Raw genomic sequence first — 24,018 nt, 5'->3', positions numbered from 1 at the left:
ACAATAAAGTTTATACCTTCAAGAACAATCCTTTTGCATTGAAATAACCCCAGGTTGTGCATAAAACGTACATTAAACAACATGCACTGTACACATAAGGATTACAAGTAAGGTTTTTATAACTTTTTATTAGTTTAAGACATATTTCCAAGCGTCGTTCCGGCTTACGACGATTTTCGGCTTACAACGCGTCTCAAGAACGGAACCCCCATCGTAACCCAGGGACTGCCTATGTATGTATGTATGTATGTATGTATGTATGTATGTATATTAGTTATATATATATATATATATATATATATATATATATATATATATATATATATATATATATATATATATATATATATATATATAGATAATAGATAGATATTATATATATATATATATATATAGATATAGATAGATAGATATAGTATATATAGATATATGATATAGAGATATAGATATCGATATATGATATAGATATATATGTAAGTGTTTACATAATAAAAATATGGAATGTTAGTCCATATATATAAAAGTCTAAAACTAAAGAGGTCAACCAGATTGCTTGCAGGAATGTGATCAGACTAGAGACGCTAAAGATGACGTATACAATAAGTATGTAGGCTAAGTTGACATGCCGTCATCTGTGGTCATTCATTTGTTTTGAAACAGTCCAAGCTCCCTGCTTGAGACAACTACCCCGACCTATTATTCAAACGGCCTACGTGATCTGTAGCGTGTCTCATTTGATTGTGTGTTCGTATGAAACTATGTCATTTGTAAGTATGTTCATATGTTCGAACTACTGTCTGTTCCTTCATAACTTGTAACAGAGATGGTAGACAGGCAGAACAGAGTTAGTGATCGTCATTAGAAGACCTGTACCTCTTTACCTAAGCTTTATCATGTAGAGGAATAGGATTAGCCATTCATTCCATTGGCAGAAGCGATCAAGCTATCGTTATTAGAAGACTTGTACAATCATATCTGATCTTCAGCATGTAAAACTTCAGAAGAAATTATATCTATTTTTTATACTTAGTGTTTTCTACAAGAACCTCACCGAACCATGAGTTAACACATCGTCGTAAAGATAATACCGACTTCGTAAGTGATCTACAAAACCCCAGACACTCCATTGAAGATGGAAGTGCAATACCAACCGACTTAGCGTAAGTTTATCGCTAGTCTAACATTACCTCATAGGGCGCCTTATCATACAAGGCACAAGCCCTAATATTGGTGGCCAGCGGACCAGAAGAACTCTACAACGTCCTACGAAGAAAAAACAGAATAATAAATCATGAAGTCAACGACGACGAAAGCAGCAGATTCTTCAAGCAACCTAGTATCATCATTAGTGAGCGACTTCAGAAAACAACAAGATTCGTCAAGCAACTTAGTATCATCGTTAGTGAATAACTTCAAGAAACAAAACCGACGTGTCCTTTTCCTACGGCAACGGAAGCTTCGTCTCTCATTAGAATAATTCAAGAAAACATCGTTAGTGAGCGTTTCCGGCACTGCAAGAACAAACCGAACGCGTCTGCAGCTCGGATTTTTCAGGGCTCGAATCATCGAAACAACGCGCACGGGGGAAACTGAAGCCAAACCAGGTCGTCCGCTAAATAGAGAAGGAGGACCAAGGCCTGTGTCGTTATCGGAACACCGTGACTTCCCACAAAAGCAAGCTAAGTACAATTTTTTTTATTCATTTGGAGTAACTTTGAGTGTTTTCCTTTGCAGGTCGAATTTCGTTATTCCTGTGGCTGAAGTTACGAGACATTCTTAATCTTACTTTTTTAACAGAAATTATCTATATCATTGAGATTTCGCTACTGCGAGTTTTTATCTTTGAGTGTCTGTTTCCAGAAGTTCTACTGAAATATCATAATCATATACATGTTAACTTTATCATTTTGTGATTATTAATCCCTTACGTAACAAATCATATTAAACAGTGAATATGCGTTTACGCAGTGGACGTCTGTATTTATACAGATGCATGGATAGGGTCGTTAAGCACCGTAGTGATTAGAAAACACACAAAAACAAGTGGAACACCCGTACAAATCTAATATACATTAGAGGAAACACTATTTCGGGTCATGACAATAAATGCTCCTTTGCAAAGTCCCGATCGCAGTTTTAGCCTTGAGTTTTTGAGTTATATAAAATATCGAACCTCAATGACTCAACTTAACTTTTAAAATACGGCTGGATTGCAAGGAATAACATGTCTGTAAAAAACTTTCATCAGGCTAAATGCGCTGACCAGGATCCCTCACTATTTCAAATTTTAGCAAAGAATGAAGTACAAACAGTTAATATTGAATACAGTAGAGATAACTTGTCTTATTAGTAATCGCTCAGTTCCTAATAGTTCGTCATTCATTGCTTTATACGTAACCAGCAACATAATGCTAAAAACACACAATACGTTGCCGATGGTAATAAAGAGAAGGATCCTAATTATTACAAAAAGAAATAGAAACAGTAGCCTTTCAGAATCAAACAAGCAAACTCGGTTACTGTGTCCCACCTGAGTCAAGCGGTCAAGGTTAGTCAAAAAACTGCCGAAGTGTTCAAAACATAGCAAATTCCACACAATAAGCGACTCTAGCAGAGTGGGGGAAAGCGATGTTGGTTCATACCAATATCTTTTTGAATTAAAAAGGATTTTTCCTATGAAACACACGACCGTATAAGTAATCAGAGCAGGTTTTCGTTTTAATTTTAATACATTAAGTTATAATAAACTACTGGTGGATTAAGCCCAACTGTACGCGCGTTGTAAAAATTAGAATATCTTATTTATTCCTTTAGTACAATTAATTACCTGTATTTACGACTCACCGTCTGTTTGTTCGAACTTCCCTAATGAGAAGTCCGGAAAAGCGAGCGCTTACAGATACCTCTATAGTTTATAAAAAACATTGATCTGTATGTAGTGTAATTGTAAGATCCATTCGGGTTACCTACAAAATATTATCTTACATCCTGCAAAATAAGGCGTGTTTATCAAAGGAAAATCCTATAAACCTTCAAACATATTAAAATCCGTTTGAACAAAAATGAGACAGTTAATCAAATAATAACTTATATAAAAGAACAAATACTTTGTCTCATAAATCGTAACATTGTTCAAATGACCCAACAGAATTCTCCCACCCACAACCGCAGTCGTACTTTGCACGCAAAATCTCGAGAAGCATGCACCCTCGAATGTCTTAGTGCGTGTAAAAAAGACTTTGCTGCGGGAAATGAAATTTTAATCCTTCCCGACACTCTGAAATATAACGATTTCCGCGAACAAAGCCCTAAAAGTATACATATCGTGGATCACGGAAGTTATAAATATCGCATTTTTTATTGTTGCCTAATTTTTTAATCCACGCCCAACCAGTCGTGGATGAATCTCTCGATAACTATCTAAAGTAATATCCGTAAAGTCATTCAAGCAGAGGTGATTCAGCAGAATTTTTTTTTATCTTCTACCTGAATACCAGGAAGTTTCTCCACTAGCGAGTGATCTCTGGAGAAAAACGGATGTCATTGAAAACAAAATACGGTCTAAGGTACAAACATAAAGCTATATACGTACCTTCGTGTAGAACCCCAATGAAATTTCAAAATAGAGATAAATGACGAAGTTGAAATATGTTAGTAATAGGAGTTCATTAGGAAATCAAATAAGCCCATATAATTTTTCCCTCAAACGTCATGCCATAAAAGATCGGACTGGCGTATCGGCGTAGATTTCTGTCGCTTAAACAAGAAACGAGTTCTGATAGTTTCCAGTGCGATGTACCGACGACATCTTATCTCTGTTAGGTTAGAATAAATTTTTTTCACCAACTTGGACTTACTTAAATGCTTTTACCAGATACCATTACCTAAGTGATTGTACCTCATACACCGTTTTCAGCACACTCAGGGGACATTATCAATTTTTACGTATGCCTCCGGCTTACGTTGCGCCCCAATTACAATATAGTGTTTGGAGCTTTTAGGCGATAACCTACATGCCTATATGGATGATCTTGTAATCTTTTCTAATACCTTAGAAGTACATTCACATAAAGTAGAGCTAGTTGCTACAGAGACAAAGACAAATAATCTCAGAGTAAAATATCTAAATGTGAGTTTTTTTTAAAAAACCGAACATGTTTATCTAGGTTTTATGTGTCTGGTCAAGGTCTTAAAAGTGGTCCATGGTAAGGTGTCGGCTATTCATAACTTCCGGTACTTATTAACGTAAAAGGGGGATACAGCACTTTTGCGCTGTAGTGGGTATTACAATCGTATGTAAAAATAGTAACTCTTCAATGATGACAAGCTCCTTTAACAGATCTTACGAAGAAGAGCGTAGATTTATTATGGTCTGAAAAGCATCAACAGGCGTTCGATATCTTAAAAGCGGAAAATGCAGCTTACCTAACTTAAAATCCCTGATTTAAATAAGGAATTTTTTTTTATTGCAACAGACGCCTCAGACCAAGGGGTAAGAGGGATACTACTTCAGTAATATGATAAACAGTTCTTCCCTATAGCTTTTATTCAACGTAAACTAAAGCCCTCTGAAAAGTAAATATGCAGTAATAGGCAAGGAAGGGCTAGGTATCTTTAACTCACTAGTACATTTTAAGTTCATAATCTATGGCTAAGCTGATAAAGTCCTTACTGAACAGGAGTCCTTTACCGAGTTTTCAAAGGCTTTAATCACAGTCCAAAAGGAACTCGGTGACAAATGATCATTCAGGTCCCTTTGGAGCCAAGTTAAGATATCTACCTGGGCAAGCAATTATCATAGCTGACGCATTATCCCGCAATCCCGCACCATACAGCAAAGAACCATTAATTGGACTAAAAGATATAGAAACATCCGTGGCTATTGTTAAAACCGTATCTAAACAAGAAAATTCCTTAACCCAAGAGATCGCGAGCATTGAATATCTGGGTCGGAGCGCAGAACTGTTACAAAACTGAACAAAGCAAGAGTCAACAGACATAACACCAAACAATAAACACTTCGAAACGGAAACAGGGTCAGTGGCTAAGCCAAAAAAACATAAACACTTTTGAGCAGAAACCCTAAAGCAAAAGTACATTTAAAGTATGTGTATCAGAATAATGTAATCAAATGTAATATTATATGTAGGTCTGTGACGAGGAAAAACCCGAAGAACACAGCAGATGACTAACGACCAGGTAGTAGTAATAATCTTTCTCATACCAATCGTCATAAACTGGTTGCATTCCGTCATCCAGGGTTCCCTCCTTTTTCACAGAAAGCCAAATCACTATTTTACTGGCCTACAATGCTTACAGATATAAAAAGCACATAACTAATTGTAACATGTGTCATGAAAACAAGGGATACACTAAGACACCTGTCAGTTTAGGAGCCTATCCTGTGCCAAATCAATCCTTGAAAGAATATACGTAGAATTATTAACAGAATTACGAGTCTGACAGAGGGAATAAACACTTCTTAGTGTTAATAGTTCCTTGACACGTTATATAGAATTAATATCACATAAAAACAAACAAACCCAGCAATTGAGTGCGTTACGAATATTTATGAGTGCTAAATCAGTAAACATGGAATTCAACCACATGATAATCTGACTTGGGTGGTGTAAATCAATAATAATCTCCTTAACACGTTGTGTGAATTCCTATCCATTAAGAAAACCAATAATATAATTTTATCACCCAGAGTCAATCGGTTTGGTAGAATAACGGATAATTAAATAGGAAGTGTCAATGTCTTACGAGTTACAACTCGTGATATTGGATCCGACCGGATTATAGCGGTTCTCGCGGTTTTTAAATACCTTTTATCATTTATATCTTGTATCTATAGAATTGATGCCGCAAGTAGCCTATACGGTACGCCGCTAGAACACTTTTCCACATATCAAGCCAACCATTAATTTATCAAATATATATATATAAATAAATAAATATAAAAAAATAAATAAATATGGATACAAGTGGAGTCAATATAATACACTCCGTAAGAAGTCGGAAGGGTTACAAATTATAATAAAAAAAAGGAATCACGATAAAATCAATAAGCAAAACGTAACCCAAGGTTATTAAATATCTTAAATATATATGCGTAAAGATTTGAACTCAAAACTTAACGCTTTAGTAAAATGACAAATAAGCTAAAAGTTCAAACACATATCCAAAAACCTACTGACATATTGTCTGTCCCTGTAATTTATTTTCGTAGTCAATGAAAAAAAAAAAATAAAAAAAAAAAAATAAATAAATAAAAATAATAAATAATAAATAATAAATAAATAAAATAAAATAAAAGAGATTTTAAAGTCAGGAAGTCTAGAAGTGAAAATGCTATCTATGAAATAATCCTATATGAATCTTATACAGGGCTAATAATATATAGAATTTGTATGGAAACCTTTTTACATATAGTTTGAATAAGGAATATTTAATTTAACATAATTACAATTATGCAGTTTTCCAACATGAAACTAATATATTGTTCAATTTTGGTACTGTTGTTTTTTTTTTTTTTCAGACATTTTTCTCATGCGGGTGGAGAATTAAAATACTAAAATATCATTTGAAAATACTAAAGTGTATCTCTTTACAGCAAGTAACGTAACTCTTAGCTGGCTGAGAGCAATCTCCTGCCAAGTGACGACGTCATCATTGCCGTATCAGCATTTGTTCCTTTTAACCTCAATAATCTGCTTACACAGGCTTCATCTGTGTGTCGTCTCTGCTTGCAAAAGCAGATTGACTGGAGAAAGGAATGCTTAGCCCGAACTTCTCATGGGCAAGGCAGGACGTTAGGTACAAGTGTCTATCGGTGTGTGCAATGCAACTTGCAATCATTTTAAAATTAATAAACAAAATAAGGAAATAGAATTTCTATAACATCAAAATGAATTAATTTTTTTCTGAACCTCATAGACATTTAGAAGTATCACGATATGGATATGGATTATTTACTTGCAACATTAGCTTATTACAATCCAGGTAAAATCACATTCATGGGAAAATGTTACATTTTCTTGAAAAACCCAAAGTTTATATAGAAATTAGTTACATAGTGGGTTTTTCGTTGCATCTCCTACCTATTAATAATGTTTTAAAAAAAATTAAAAAATTAACCTCAGAGGATGCGCACGAGAAAATTGAATATGAAACTTTTGTTAGGGCACATAGAATCATGATTAATATTCTCTTTGACTCTTATGCTGCCTGGCAATCTTACAAATAGCTCCATTTTCCACTTCTTTGTCTAGTAACTTACTACCAGTAATATCGAATTTTCTTTGAGATTCGTATTGATATCTATTTATTTTTTATAATTATGGATATTTTTACGAGTCATCATAGACCTGGATAGGTTCACTCATTGTTAATGCCATGGATAAAAAAGTTTGTACAGCGGACTCTTTTGAATCCAAAATATCAGCGAATTCATGTGGGTTAAGTCTGGTCTAAATGGCTCTCTTCCCTCCCCTGTATTTGGATGTCGTCTGAATTTACTTTGCCCTTGTGACAAGTATAATTTCACTTGCAGGCTGATTAATGGAACCTGGTTACAGTATCCTGCAGTACGAGAGTTTCACATCGCAACTTCAAAAATCGTTCGTCGCAGCGGACGACTACAGTCAAGTAACAACCGCCTACAATGTGAAAGGAATAAGCACCATCATGGACTTCTTCCCGACCGACCGCACCGTATCTCGTCGTTAATCTCGTTTAATGCGGAATGCTCCCGGCGACTGTCGGAATCGACTACAATAAAGGGACATACTTCCGACAATTACGACCCGAAGGATATTCAACTCTACTTGCTGGCGAAGGACTCGTGCTGGGATGATATTCATCGCGAACGTAATCGTGTAGCTTAGGATGCAGAGAATAAGTATGAGCGCAAAATAGAACGTTGGACCCGCCCAGGCAAATTTTCCCCTTGTTTTAACCATTGGAAAAGGCCGTTTCATTGGCTATAGGTGGTTGTCTGGAACTGTGTAATGGACGAAAAGTTGTTCGAAAGCTAGTTAAAAGTGAAGTAGTATAACCTCGGTCATGTATCCTATATATATAAAAGTATCATGTATCCTATATCTATAAAATGATCATAAATAACAGAATCGAAATATATTTTTTTGCGTGTACGCAATAGGAATCTATTATATAAATGATCATACATAACAGAATCTAAATATATCTTGCGTGTACGCAATAGGAATCTATTTAAAGTGCACATATATTAATCATAATTATATGAATCCATATACATATGTATAAACAAATCAGGTAGCCTATAATCAATCTGTTACCTTATATCTTACCATTATCTGCAGTTATATATGAGTTAGTATATTGATTAATGAATCAGATATATAACATTTAGCATAAAAATCAACGAATCAATCAGCATAAACATTAATAATTTTATCAATTCATATATGAACCTTTTTATCAGTTAAAATATGATTTTTATCATGTTAATCTTCATTCTATGCAATTATCAGAGTACATTAGTATTTTCTGTAGCATATGTATCTTAATGAGATGAAGTGAAAAACTGTATCATTATATATATCATGTGATCACTATTATTTACCAATATCATTGTTTTATATTTTATTACTTGAATCCAATTCATGTACACCATGAATTTTTATTTACTTATATATATATATATATTCACATAGTGTCTGTATCACACTCCTATAAGTCAAATGCAAGTCAAGTTTGAGTAATATTCAGTAGTTGGTTTTGGTAGCTGACCGAGCTGATGTAAGTGTTTACATAATAAAAATATGGAATGTTAGTCCATATATATAAAAGTCTAAAACTAAAGAGGTCAACCAGATTGCTTGCAGGAATGTGATCAGACTAGAGACGCTAAAGATGACGTATACAATAAGTATGTAGGCTAAGTTGACATGCCGTCATCTGTGGTCATTCATTTGTTTTGAAACAGTCCAAGCTCCCTGCTTGAGACAACTACCCCGACCTATTATTCAAACGGCCTACGTGATCTGTAGCGTGTCTCATTTGATTGTGTGTTCGTATGAAACTATGTCATTTGTAAGTATGTTCATATGTTCGAACTACTGTCTGTTCCTTCATAACTTGTAACAGAGATGGTAGACAGGCAGAACAGAGTTAGTGATCGTCATTAGAAGACCTGTACCTCTTTACCTAAGCTTTATCATGTAGAGGAATAGGATTAGCCATTATCATTGGCAGAAGCGATCAAGCTATCGTTATTAGAAGACTTGTACAATCATATCTGATCTTCAGCATGTAAAACTTCAGAAGAAATTATATCTATTTTTTTATACTTAGTGTTTTCTACAGAACCTCACCGAACCATGAGTTTAACACATCGTCGTAAAGATAATACCGACTTCGTAAGTGATCTACAAAACCCCAGACACTCCATTGAAGATGGAAGTGCAATACCAACCGACTTAGCGTAAGTTTATTGCTAGTCTAACATTACCTCATAGGGCGCCTTATCATACAAGGCACAAGCCCTAATATATATATATATAGATATATATATATATATATATATATATATATATATAATATATAGATATATATATATATATATATAGATATATATATAGATATATAGGAATATAGATAATATATATATATATAGATATAGATATATATATATATATATATATATATATAGATATAGATATATATAGATAATATATATAGATATATATATATATATATAGATATATATATATTATATATATATATATATGTATATATATATATATAGATATATATAGTATATATATATATATATATATATATATAGTATATATATATATATATATATATATATATATATATATATATATATATATATATATATATATATAATATATATATATATATGGAAAGGATTATATCACGCAGCGACACGAACTGAGCCCAGAAATATATATATATATATATATATATATATATATATATATATATATATATAATATATATAGTATATATATATAATATATCAGTGGTACCTTGACCTATGAGTTTAATTCGCTCCGTGGCCGAGCTTGTAGCTCAATTAGCTCACACATCAAATCAATTTTCCCCATTGAAAACACTTAAAAGGCCCTTAATCCATTCCAACCCTCAAAATGCCACCCCATAGTTTTATGTTTCATGATAGTAAATAAGGAAAATAAATTTCTAAATAACAAATATTGGGTAAGAATATAATAGAAATAGTATGTAGAGATATAATAAGGTTTTATACAGTGTACAGGTAGTGTTCAAGTTACGATTATTCGTCTTATGATAATCCGATTTTATGATGGGGTTAGCAACTAATACGGCTATGATAATATTTTGAGAATATTTTAAAATTTTGTTATATAATCCTTAAATCCACAGGTGAAAGTGAGTGTAACTGGGGACTTTGAATAAGAACTTTTGTAGTTTATTTCTACATGCTCACATGGGTGTGCAAAGGTATAGTGACACAAAGTTTTTGGTGATGTTCAGCCTTTCTGCAGTTGGGAAGTATGTTTGTTAATTAAACCCCCTGATCAGCATTATTCAGCATGGGTGGTGTCTTGTCTGCTTATTTCAGTGCCTGTTGTACAATATCACCTTTGATTTAATGAGTCGTTAGAGACACGTGTCCAAGAGTAGAAGTTTCCATCATGGCGTGACTGAAAGGTATGGAAGCTTTTGGTCCAGTGTGAATCAGATTTCTGGGATTTTCAAAATTATGTTTACGTTCATGTGTATGTTCATGCATGCATTATAAAAACACTAGGTGCAAAGGGCTCGTGGAAAATTTGCCATTCTATGGTGATAGTCCAGACTACAAGAATGTGTTGGTACACTTTGGGAATTGGAATTCCCTGTCACTGCAAGAGTGGGTATAAACTTAGATTAATTACTAATCTTTATAATTTTTTCTTTACAGGCCTGATTATTTTGCAGTGACTAGTCCTTACCATTTTTTAATATTTTTGTTGTGTATTCTTAGGTGTTGGTTTACTGGAGATTGTTCTGTCTCTTGCAGATGTTTCACATAAGGTAGAAACCTTAAAATAGCATACAGCCCCTTGTGGAAATGAAAGTGGGGACAAAGTGACTATGTTTCTTTATGGATCATAGACTCATAACTAATGTGGTGGATTTTGGGTGACCTTGTAGGAAGCGGGAGTTGGTTTCTACATATTATGGTTTCTAACAACTGTTTAGTTTGTTTTGGGAAACAGTGTAATTGGGATTAATCATCTGTCATGCATGATTTTTCATTTACAGTGGACCCCCGTATTCGTGTTCTCTGGATTCACAGACTCATGCATTTGCAGATTTCTCTCTGGGACATTCCCCCACATTATTCGCGGAAAATTCGCCCATTCGCGGTATTTTTCTATGAAAAATACCCACAAATTCATGTTTTTTTATCAATTTCATCATAAAATGCATTTTTTGTGATAAAACAATTAAAAAAACCAGGTATAAAAATTTGTAGTGGTTTTTCTTGAGTTTTAACAAACAAAATAGGAGGTTTTAAGCATTTTTATAGAGGTTCCAACTCTTCACGGGTTCTAACTATTCGCGGGGGGTCTGGTACACATCCCCTGCAAATACAGGGGGACCACTGCATTTGTCTTTTTGTTAGACTTGCACAAATGCCTATTTTGGGTTATCTAGGATTTTTCACATACACACTAAGAATCTTCGGTAATGGACTACCAATGTTGCCAGCCGTTCCAAAGTAAGCATCTCCTGCCCATGTATGATGGGTGTGGGGATAACTGTTATCAGAAACCTATACACATACATACATATATATATAATATATATAATATATATATATATATATATATATATATATATATATAATATATAATATATATATATATATATATATATGTGTGTGTGTGTGTGTGTGTGTGTAATATATATACTGCCATGTTAATTTTAGCTCTGCAGTTTAAATACCAAGGGCATAACATCACTATCATTATCAACACTTTTTCTCTTGTATTCTTTTCACATGAAAGAAAACTGATACTAAAAATTTCTTGAGGAATACATTTTGTTGTGAAATGCATAGAACAACTGAAAAGTGATAAAATTATTTACAAATGAAAAATGAAATACAGATACTAATTTTATACAGGTTCAAAGATTAGTGATAGATGAATATTCTACTGCTTAACATGATTTTCTATTCTAACCTTTTGATGATGAACCACCTAAGGGCATAGTTGTATCCTCTAGCATTGATGAAATGGAATGCTGTGAATCTTGAATACCATCAGCATCTTGAGTGCAATCTGAAGGCATCTCAATCTGGCAATCCTGCATCTGAATATCCATTTTTTGTTTCACACCTCCCTGGTCATCATCTTTCGCACAGTCTTCTACAGGATCTGCATTTGATCCCAGTGGTTGCTTTTCAGCTGGACTCGCTGATTCATTACTATTCACAGTCATGCGATAAACTCCTTGAAGTCTTATATTCTGACGACTGTACCTGACAAAAGTAAAAACATACTGTTGAAGCAATAATACTGTCTTCTTCAAAACACAAGTTTTAAAATTATCTAGAAATGCTTGGAAAATGCCCAATACAAAACAAATACCTCACAAATTATAGTAAAATGAAAATAATTTTGTACACATTGAAAGTCCCACAAATATTAGGCCCTTGCCGAAAGGATCGTATTTGTACATCTTCCATATATGCTATGCCAACAAAGAACTTCCAATACTACCCTCAGAGCCTGTCTGAACAGATAACAGAATCTATACCATCTGCAACTTATATAATAAATCATATAAAAATTATTGTTTAAATAATATAAAAGTATTAATAAGTAACTTCCAAGTACTTACTCTTTTTAACACTATTTGGCTGTTTAATGCCCGTAACTCTATTTAGGATTACAATTATATATCACCATTTCTCACAGGAGACACAGTTATGGTGGCCTCACACTAGGCCTTTTTTTCTCCAGCAGCGAGTCGTTGCTGCTAAAAATGGAAAACCGGGAGCTTTTAGCTCGAGATTTTGGCTTCCCGTCTGGACGGGAAGCCGCAAGCACGAACCATGAGCTCCCGCGTATTGTAAACAAACAAGATGGCTGCTGCAGATAAGACGTACTCTCAGACCTTTGGCTTCTCTTCTCCTGAGCCACTCTTAAACCCACAAACGTTTTTTGTTACTCTTGCATGCACGTAAACCTCCAAGAAAACACATCACTGCAGCACATCTTGCAACAGTCTGACAATTTCTGGGAGCCATGATGATATCAGCTGATCAGTTTTGTTTACTTTTTCCTACTGCTCCTCGAAACCACAAGGTCCTAGTGTGACGATACAACACTTTTGCTTGCAAGCATCGGCTGGATGCTGGCCAAACCGCGAGCAAGAAATGACTAGCGTGATACCAGCTTGTATCAGATAGAGATGCTGATACAGATTGTATCAGCACTTTTCTCCGAGGTTAAGAAAGTAATTTTCATTTTTCTAGGCAAACTTCATATATGTCAGTCATAACGAAGTCACCCAATAAATAAAATAAAAAACACATGTATGTACATAAGTAATGTTCGCAAAGGGTGAAGGTAAAATTAAATCAATTTAAAATCATGAACAAGTGAAATACATACGTCATGTAGGTAAAACTCTGGAGGGGTAAAATCTTTAAAAAGTGTCAATGGGATCACATCTTCTGAAAGTACATTAACTGTATGTGCTGTAATTAAGTAACATAGCACATACAGATTGTACCAGCATTTATATTCCTGTAAAGTGGTATAGATATGTTGATGATATTTTAGCTGTTCTGCCTGTCGGTTTTGATGTAAATGATTTACTCTAAATTAAATAACCAGGTACCATCAATTGAGTTCACTCTAGAATTAGAAAAAGACAATTGCCTCCCTTTCTTAGATGTTTTGATGCATAGAGAACCATTTCAATGTAAATTTAGTATTTATAGGAAACTGACTAACAGCTTAACTTATGTTCATTTCTATTCAGGCCACTATCTTAAACATAAAAATATCAATTTTTTCTTCTATGTTTTTACTAGCATTGGACATTGTCAGTCCCCAATATTTGGATCAAGAAATTGAATACATAAGAAAAATAGGGAAAGATTTATGTTATCCTTCACATATATTAGATATTTATTATAATAAAGCCCACAAAAAGTTTTATAGTGTAAGTAACACGGAGAAAGAAAATTCTAAGAACCTTCTCAGTTTGCTTTATTTTAATGGATTTGAAACCATTAAATCATTGCTAAAAGCCTTGAAAAGTCAACCTTGTTTTGTGCTATAATAACACACAAAGGAATGTTAATAAAAAATGGCCCCAGAGAAAGCAACGACATAATATATAAAATTCCAAGTATGGATTGTCCCTCATTTTATCTCGGACAGTCGAGGAAGGGCTTAGAAGTAAGGTTAAGCCAGCATAAATATTCTGTAAAAACTGGGCAAACATCTAATGCAATATTCATTCATTTAAGTGAAAACAACCACCGAATAAATTGGATTGGTAGCTCAGTAACTGCAAGGTCAAAAGATGTCTTATCACGAAATCTTTTAGAATCTGCTTTAATACAACTTACTTCTCATTGTAATTTCAATATTAGCCGTGGCCTGTTTCATTTAGATCCTTGTATTTGTAACATATTTAAGAATGACCTCAAAGATATAATTACAGACTTAAATAAAAATTAGTTGCCTTCGAGATATCTTCGTTGTATATGTATGTTTAATATGTACTGTGAATATGTATTGTGAATATGTTTTTGTTTACAAAAGTTCTGAATAGCTGTCACCTACAATAATCCTTTAATTGTCTTGACCTTGTGTCTGAGCAGATTGTCTTAAACTTTTAATTGTACCCATGTTTTTGCTTGTTTGGGAAGGTTACTCATCTTCCAGGTGTGTCAGATTCTAGGTACTAATCTCTTTATAATCACTATCTATATAATATATATATATATGTATATATTATATAATATATATAATATTATATTATATATATATATTATATATAATAAACATATATACATATACACAGGCAGTTCCCCGTGTTTACTACGGGTTTGGCTTACAACGTTCCGAGGTTAAGGCGCTTTTCAATTATATTCATCAGAAATTATTTCCAGGTTACAACGCATGTTATTCCAGGGTTACGACACCTACAACGCTCATCTGGCAGAAGAAATATGACACCAAAAATCCAAAATAATCAATATTTGAGGGTTTTTTTTTGATGAATTATGCAATAAGAATGCAGTTTACATAGTTCTGAATGCATCCAAAGCATTAAAAGTAAGGTTTTCTTAGGATTTTTGGCTTACAACGCGTCTCAAGAACGGAACCCCTGTCGTAACCTGGGGACTGCCTGTAATATATATATATATATATATATATATATATATATATAGATATATATATATATATATATATATATATATATATATATATATATATAATATATATATATATATATATATATATTATATATATATATATATATATATATATATATATATATATATATATATATATAGTATATATATATATATATAGTATATATATATATATATATATATATATATATATATAGTATATATATATATATATATATATATATATATATATATATATATATATATATATATATATGTATGTAGATACGGTGACAAGGAGACAACCAGTTTAAAGGAAAAGATGTCCAAAAGTTTGTTGGTGGCGTCTGCATAGAACTCCATTCTGTATAGAGGCACGGTACAATTTAAATTTGATGAAATTGGGAACAGTCTTGTTGAGTTGGTTGCAAACAAATTTTTAACATTGAAGATAAAATTAACAGATTTCTTAAAGAACTTAATACCAAAAATATAATTGACCCAACTACTTATAACGATCTCTTTTGCTCTGGGACCTCTTTCGGTATTTTGTATGGTTTGCCCAAAACACATAAAGAAGGTGTTCCAATGAGACCAATCTTATCTTCTATTCATTCACCAAACTATAAACTGGCCAAATATCTAGTTCCTCTGTTAGAACCGCTTGCCTCCAATCAATATACTGTAAAAAACTCACAAGAATTCAAGTCGTATATTTTACAACAGGACTCTGATCTTTTTATGACAAGTTTTGCTGTAGAGTCACTTTTTACTAATGTTCCTGTTGAGGAGACAATTGAGGTTATTTTAGACAAGATTATTTATTGAACCCAGTACCATATATTTTAAGTATGACCACAATAATTTTAAGAAGTTACTACAACTGGCAGTGCTGGACACTGCCTTTATTTTTAATGATTGTCTGTATAAACAGACTGATGGGGATCACCCTTAGGTCCCATATTTGCTAATATCTTTATGTGGCCCCTGGAGGAGAAATTGTTTGATAATTGCCCCCTCAGTTTTTACCCTCTTGTTTATAAAAGGTATGTGGACGATACCTTTGTCCTTTTTAGATCCACATTTCACGCTGACCAGTTCCTTTCTTTCATCAACCAGCTTCATCCTAAAATTAAGTTTATCTTGGAGAAGGAACAAAATGATCAGTTGGCATTTTTAGATGTTTTAGTTTCTAGATGTAATGATCATTTTAACACTTCGGTGTTTAGAAAAAAAGACCTTCTCTGGGCTGGGTTCCAATTTTTATAGTTCGTGTTATTCTAATTTTAAGGTAAATTCCATTTTCACTCTGCTTCACAGAGCTTACTCTTAACCTCTTCATGGGATAATTTTCACAATGAAATTGAGTTTTATGTAAGTATTTTACTGATAACTTTTATCCATCTCGTATCTTTTTTAAACACTGTAAAGCCTTTTTAAATAAGAAACAACTTAATTTACCAACTACTAGTACGGTTCCTCATAAGAAACTATATGCGAGTATTCCTTATATTAAAGAGGATAAATTTAGAAAGGATATAAAGTTAATTATTGAGAAACATTTTAGCATGCTGCAAGTTATTTTAATTCCAAGAAATCCACTTACAGTTGGTTCTTTTTTTAAAATCAAAGACAAGCTATGTCTAACGTTGCAATCAATGGTCATTTATAAATATTCTTGCCCCAAATGTGATTCGGGAATTTACGTGGGATCTACCAAAAGATTGCTGAAGGTCAGAGCTGACTCACATAGAGGTGTTAGCCATCGTACTGGTTGTAAATTGTCCAACCCTGAATTCTCTAATGTCAGAAATCATTCAAAAATTTGCCATGTTGATATCAAATACACCGACTTTTCTATCTTGGGCCAAACAAGCCACTTACACAAACTGCCCATTCTTGAGTCATAATTCATTAAGCAGTTGGCACCAGGATTGAACTCACACACCACTTCTGTACCCCTGTATTTGGCGTGAGCATATCTTCTTCGTGGTTCTGCCTTCCCTCCTTGTCATTCAGCTGTCTTCTTCTGACAGAGCAGGTGCTTTTTTTAAATACTGTTGTTCGTTTCCTTTTTATTATTATTATTATATTTTTTTGTCTCTGTTTTACAATTTCAACTGGTTTAGGAACTTTTCAATTAAGAATGGTTGTTTTTATACGTTTTAATTATGTGACATGTATTTTAACTCGTCTGTCCAATTTATTTCAGCCCTGATGATATTACAAGCTTTTGTTTTGAAACGCGTTGGCAATGAATGAATCTTTTCCTGTAAACTGGTTGTCTCCTTGTCACCGGATCTACATGTACCTTCTGGCCCTCATTGCCGATGGATCTCGCCTTATATACATACATACATACATACATACATACATACATACAATACATATATATATATATATATGTATATGAATATATCTATATCTATATAAATATATATATATATATATATATATATATATATATATATATATATATATGTACATATATATATATGTACATATCTATATACGTATATATGTAGTATCTCTCTCTCTCTCTCTCTCTCATCTCTCTCTCTCGTCTCTCTCTCTCTCTATATATATATATATATTATATATATATAGATAGTATATAGATATAGATATATTTATATATATATTTATATAGATATAGATATATTCATATACATACATACATACATTACAGTATATATATATATATATATTATATATATATATATATATATATATATATATATATATATATATGTATGTATATAAGGCGAGATCCATCGGCATGAGGGCCAGAAGGTACATGTAGATCCGGTGACAAGGAGACAAACCAGTTTACAGGAAAAGATTCATATATATAGTATATATATATATATATATATATATATATATATATATATATATATCTAAGAGGTGAAAAGAGGGGGAATGGCTAACAATATGTTTAAAATGTTTTGTATGATAGTAAAGTCACATAGCTCTACTCGCCTAGAGACAAGAGGTGGTACGCTGCAAGTTCACATTGGAGAAAAAAGGCATTTGCTGAACAAGCAACTTGTCTCAGAGGTCGTTCCCCCGTTTGCGAGGCATGTGCATTCGTTTGTACGCGTATTACAGGCCTACTGGTTCAGGGTACTTGTGGAAGATGCATTCTTTGTGCAAACGAGATAATGTCAAGTGGTTGCTCCGAGTGTCGGGAGAAAACGCCCATCGAAAAGGTAGGACACATTCTATAAAAACTTAGAAAAACTGTTACCTTTTGGAAAAGAGAGAGAAGTGTGAAAATACTCTCTTTACGTAAAGACTTTGAAAAGAGTGATGTGGGGGATATGTTTTTTATACCGATTATCTTTATTACAGATAGGTCCATTCCATGGTTGATTAGAAACGGGAATCTCTAACCTGACTAATACTAGACATAGACTTTTTGTTGTTTGAGAGTGTAACCTTAGTCAGAAGGGTAGAATGTTATCTTACTGGTTTCTTTATGGGTAGATTTGGGTGTTTATGCCATTATGACTTGTTAATCATTTTGTTCTTTGTTATAACCAATTGCTTTGGGAAATAAATAGTATTTTTATATTTATGCAGTCTTAATAAGCCTCGTGAAATTTTTTTTCTACTTACAGACAGGGCACCGTTGGCAACAGGTAAGAGTTCCCGTTTGTGTAGTAGTTTAGGGAATAAAATATATATATTACTAAGGAGGATATATATATATATATACATATATATATATATATATATATAATATATATATATATATATATATATCTATATTTAATATATATTTATATATATATATATATATATACTATATAATATATATATTATAGAGATATATATATTGATATATAGTAATATTTATAGATAGTAGATATAAATATACATATATGATATAATATATTATATACATATATGATATAATATCTATATTATATATATAATCTATATACATATGGATCTATATGTATATAGATATAGATCTAATAGATATATAGTATCTATACATATGTACTATATAATATATATATATATATAGATATGAGTAGATATATATATATATATCGATATATATCTATATATTTATCTATATATGATATATCGAGATATAGAGTATCTATATATATATATATATGATATCTACTATAATTTCGATATATATATATCATATCTAGATATCTTTATATATATATATATTATCTATATCTATATATATATATATATATATAGATATCTATATATAGTCTCGATATATATATATATATATATATATATATACTATATCTATATATATAATTGACTATATACTACTAGGATCTATATATATATCTATATATCATATATATAGATATATATACTAGTATATATATATATATATATATAATATCTATATATCTATATATATATATATCATATATATATATATATATAGATCTATATATCGATAAATCTATATATATATCTATATATATATATATCATAATATATATATATATATCGTATATATATATATTAGATATATATATATATAATATAGAATATATATCGATATATATATATATCTATAGATATATCGTATATATATAATATATATATATCTAGATATATATATATATATCTATATCTATATATATATATAGATCATATATATATAGATCTATATATAGATCTATATATATATTCATATAAAGACTATCCTATATTATATTAGATGGATATCTATCTATATATCTATTATATATATAATCTATATATATATATATATATATATAGAATATATATAGATGTTTATATATATATATTATATAGATATATATAATATAATCTATATATATATCTATATATATATATATATATATATATCTATATATATATATATATATATAGATACATATATATATATTATATGATATATATATATCTGTATAGTTTAATATATAATATTACTTATATGATATCCTATATATATATACTATATATAGATATATATAATATATATATATATAATCTATATATCGTATATATATCATATATCTATATATGTATTATATAATATATTATATAACATATAGAGAGAGAGAGAGAGAGTGAGAGAGAGATGACGAGAGAGAGAGATAGAGAGAGAGAGATATATATATGTGTATGTATATATATATATATATATATATATATATATATATATATATATATATATATTATATATATGTATATATATATATATATATTTTCTCTTGGCTCAGTCAGCGTCGCTTCGTGAAATAATCCCTTAAGTTCATTATTTCTAGGTAAATGATACTAACATTACCAGAGAAAAACAGAAATAGGGGGATGTCAGAGTATCTGACTCGCTCACCCTAAATAAAAAGAGGGTGTCGGTATGGTACTGGGGCGAGTGAGACCACTACCACGGACCTCTTGTCATTTAGAATTCTCCTTCATCAAAATCCCCCTCCCGAAAGAGCTGGTACACAGCCGGTGTCGGCAACTACTACTACAGACTCCCCCACGCCGACAGCAGCGCCTCTCGTGGCCATCCTTTTCGTTAGCGACCTTCCACACACACGTGTTTTTCCTTGCTCTGTGTTTTTGTGTGCTAATTTGGATTTATCCCCTGCAATGGAGTTCCAAGCTATCGCTGCAGCTAAGTTAAGTATTGCCGAAAGGTTACACGTATTTTTAGCCAGTCAGGATCCGTTTTAACCGTTTTTAAGGTTCATTAACGGCCCTTCCTTGTCTGGTCTCGGGCTCGCCATGCCGGCTCGCCTCGTGTTTCCGTTTAGCTCCTTTGGTCTCCCATACCATAGTGGCTATTCTGTGCAGTGTATATATCTGTTATATTATATTTTAATTGTGGTGCAGAAGGTGCTACTATTTATTTTTATTGTTTTACATCATACTATTCGGAAATCCTATGCCTCAGTTGTCTAGCTCAGTGTTCATGCATGCATTTACCCTTTGTCTAGGATCTGTTTAGGAGCAAGTGGGTTTTATATAACCATATATATTTCCCACTTTTCTTTAGTCCTGCCACCCTGGCCGTCGCCCTCCGTTTTACGTATCAGCAGAGGCCAGCTCCCGAGTTGTTGGTCTGCCTACCTTCGGGTAGGCTAGCCTAACTTCTCCTGGACGACCCATCTCTTTCTCTCACTCGTGATTTCCTTCCTTTCATTTTTATTACGATGAGTTGCATGTTTGAGACGGTTCGCACTAGCCTAGGCTACGTATGGTCTGTCCTGTTCGCCCTGTGGTCCATCTACGATCGCGACGGGCCAGCTGATCTCCAGCTCGGTACCCCACCCCCATCTTCCTCCCTCCCCACGCAGGGGGGAGATAGTCCTCGCTCGCTCACGGTCGCTATGGCAACCACCCGAGCACCCCTCCCCTCCTCCTCCCTTCCCAGGGAGGGTTTCAAACAAGTTCAGGGGACTTGGTCAGTTCAGTTCCGCCAGCTCCACATAAACGTTCTGGAAGCAATGGCAGTATTTCTTACCCTGAAGAGACTTCTTCCCCCGGAAAAGTCTCATCTAAGACTAGTTTTGGACAGTGCAGTGGTAGTTCATTGCATCACAGGGGAGGTCCAAATAACCAAACATGTGAACCATGTCATGATAGCCATCTTTGCACTAGCAGACAAACACAAATGGCATCTGTCCGCCACTCACCTGGCGGGGGTAAGAAATGTGATAGCAGACGCTTTGTCCCGGTCGGTCCCTCTGGAATCAGAATGGATCCCTAGAGACAGGTCATTCCAGTGGATATGCCGGAGAGTCCCAGGTCTCCAAGTAGATCTCTTCGCCTCACAAGCGAACCACAAGCTCCCTTGCTATGTGGCCCCCAACCTGGACCCTCTGGCTTATGCCACGGACGCCCTGTCGTTAGATTGGAATCAGTGGAGAAAAATTTATGTCTTTCCTCCAGTGAATCTTCTCTTGAAAGTCTTGAGCAAGCTGAGGACTTTCAAGGGACTAGTAGCCCTGATTGCTCCAGACTGGCCCAAGAGCAACTGGTATCCTCTGCTTCTGGAATTGGGTCTCCGACCTCAACGGATTCCCAATCCCAAGCTGTCACAATCAGTACAAATGAGGACTGTGTTCGCTTCCTCAGGAATTCTTCAGACCCTAACTTTATGGACTTCATGAAGTTTGCGGCTAATAAATATGTTAACATTGATCCACAAAACATCCTCTTCCTAGAATCAGATAAGAGAGAGTCAACTATTAGACAATATGACTCAGCTGTTAAAAAAAAAAAAATTAGCATCCTTCCTGAAAGAATCAAACACTACATACCATGACAGTTAACTTAGCTATATCCTTTTTCAGATCCTTGTTTGAAAAGGTTTAGCAGCTAGCACTATTACTACTCATAAATCGGCTTTGAAGATCTTTCAGTTAGGTTTCCAGATAGATCTGACAATCTTATTTACGTCTATCCTAAAGCCTGTGCTAGACTTAGACCTTCTCAAAGGCCTACTACAGTCTCATGGTTCTTAAATGATGTCCTCAAACTAGCATCAGATACTGACAACTCGTCTTGTACATTCATAATGCTTCTTAGAAGACATTATTCTTATTAAGCCTAGCTTCAGGAGCTAGAATTTCAGAACTGTCGGCTTTCTATCCAGAGATGCGGGTCATGTGGAATTCCTCTTCGGAGAGGTTCTGCTGCTCCGGATCGTAGTTTTTTGGCTAAAAATGAGGATCCTCTTGCAAGGTGGGCTCCTTGGAAAGTCATCCCACTTCCGCAAGATCCTTCTCTCTGCCCAGTATCAACTTTAAGAGCCTTTCTATCTCGTACATCCTCAAGATCCTCAGGTTCTCTCTGCATGAGAGAAAAAGGTGGTACTTTATCAGTAAAAGGTATTAGACAACAGATCCTTTACTTCATTAAGCAAGCCAATCCTGATTCATTTTTCCAAAAGCACATGACATCAGGGGAGTAGCCACCTCAATTAAACTACTTTCAACATATGAACTTTGAGGATCTTAAAAAGTATACTGATGGAAATCTCCGACAGTCTTTAAACGTCACTATCTAAAGTCCTTGGAATCTTTAAAATTTTCTGCAGTAGCAGCGGGAGGACATTGTTTCTCCTGATACTGTATAGTAGTCATAGTATAGATCCAGGTCTCCTTTCTACCTACCTCGTCCACATGCCTCACCCTATCGCCATGCTACTCGGATACTCTAGCCTTAGCCGCTGAGATCATATTGGTGGATTGTCCCTTATTTTTTCGCTAGGGACATCCACACTATGTACTTATAATGTACTTCAGTGTACCTACCCTTATTTTTATGCTAGGGTAGGACACAATGTGTTTGTATATTATGTAAATACATTATTTAAGTGAATCTATTTTGTTAAATTGCACTGCATTATTGTATTTTACTATGTTTACTATAATTTAATTTTAAGTACTTTTACATTACTGCTTTCTTTTATGTCATTGTTTAGATAAGTTAGCTTTAAGTACTTAGTTTATATTCTGTAATAACTGATTCACTTATATTATATCCCTCTTTTTTACAACTGATTTTCATTTGTCCTTTTTCCCATCTTGTCTGTTTCTCTGGTACTCTTTCATAGGCCGACACGA

The 24,018-nt window shown here is 33.3% G+C and overlaps 1 protein-coding gene across 1 annotated transcript in view; it reads right to left on the bottom strand.

Moving 5' to 3' along the window:
- The window catches only part of LOC135201156 (general transcription factor 3C polypeptide 1-like), a gene marked incomplete in the record, with an annotated part of 923,347 nt that overhangs the window by 120,214 nt on the left and 779,115 nt on the right, over nt 1–24,018 (bottom strand). The window contains 1 exon segment of the mRNA XM_064230032.1: nt 12,228–12,526. Within this exon segment, the coding sequence (XP_064086102.1) occupies nt 12,228–12,526 (299 nt within the window).

Source organism: Macrobrachium nipponense, chromosome 28, assembly GCF_015104395.2.
Source record: "Macrobrachium nipponense isolate FS-2020 chromosome 28, ASM1510439v2, whole genome shotgun sequence".
NCBI classification, from domain to species: Eukaryota; Metazoa; Arthropoda; class Malacostraca; order Decapoda; family Palaemonidae; genus Macrobrachium; species Macrobrachium nipponense.
The sequence above is the reverse complement of the archived record's forward strand: the minus strand, read 5'-3'. Positions and strand labels throughout refer to the sequence as shown.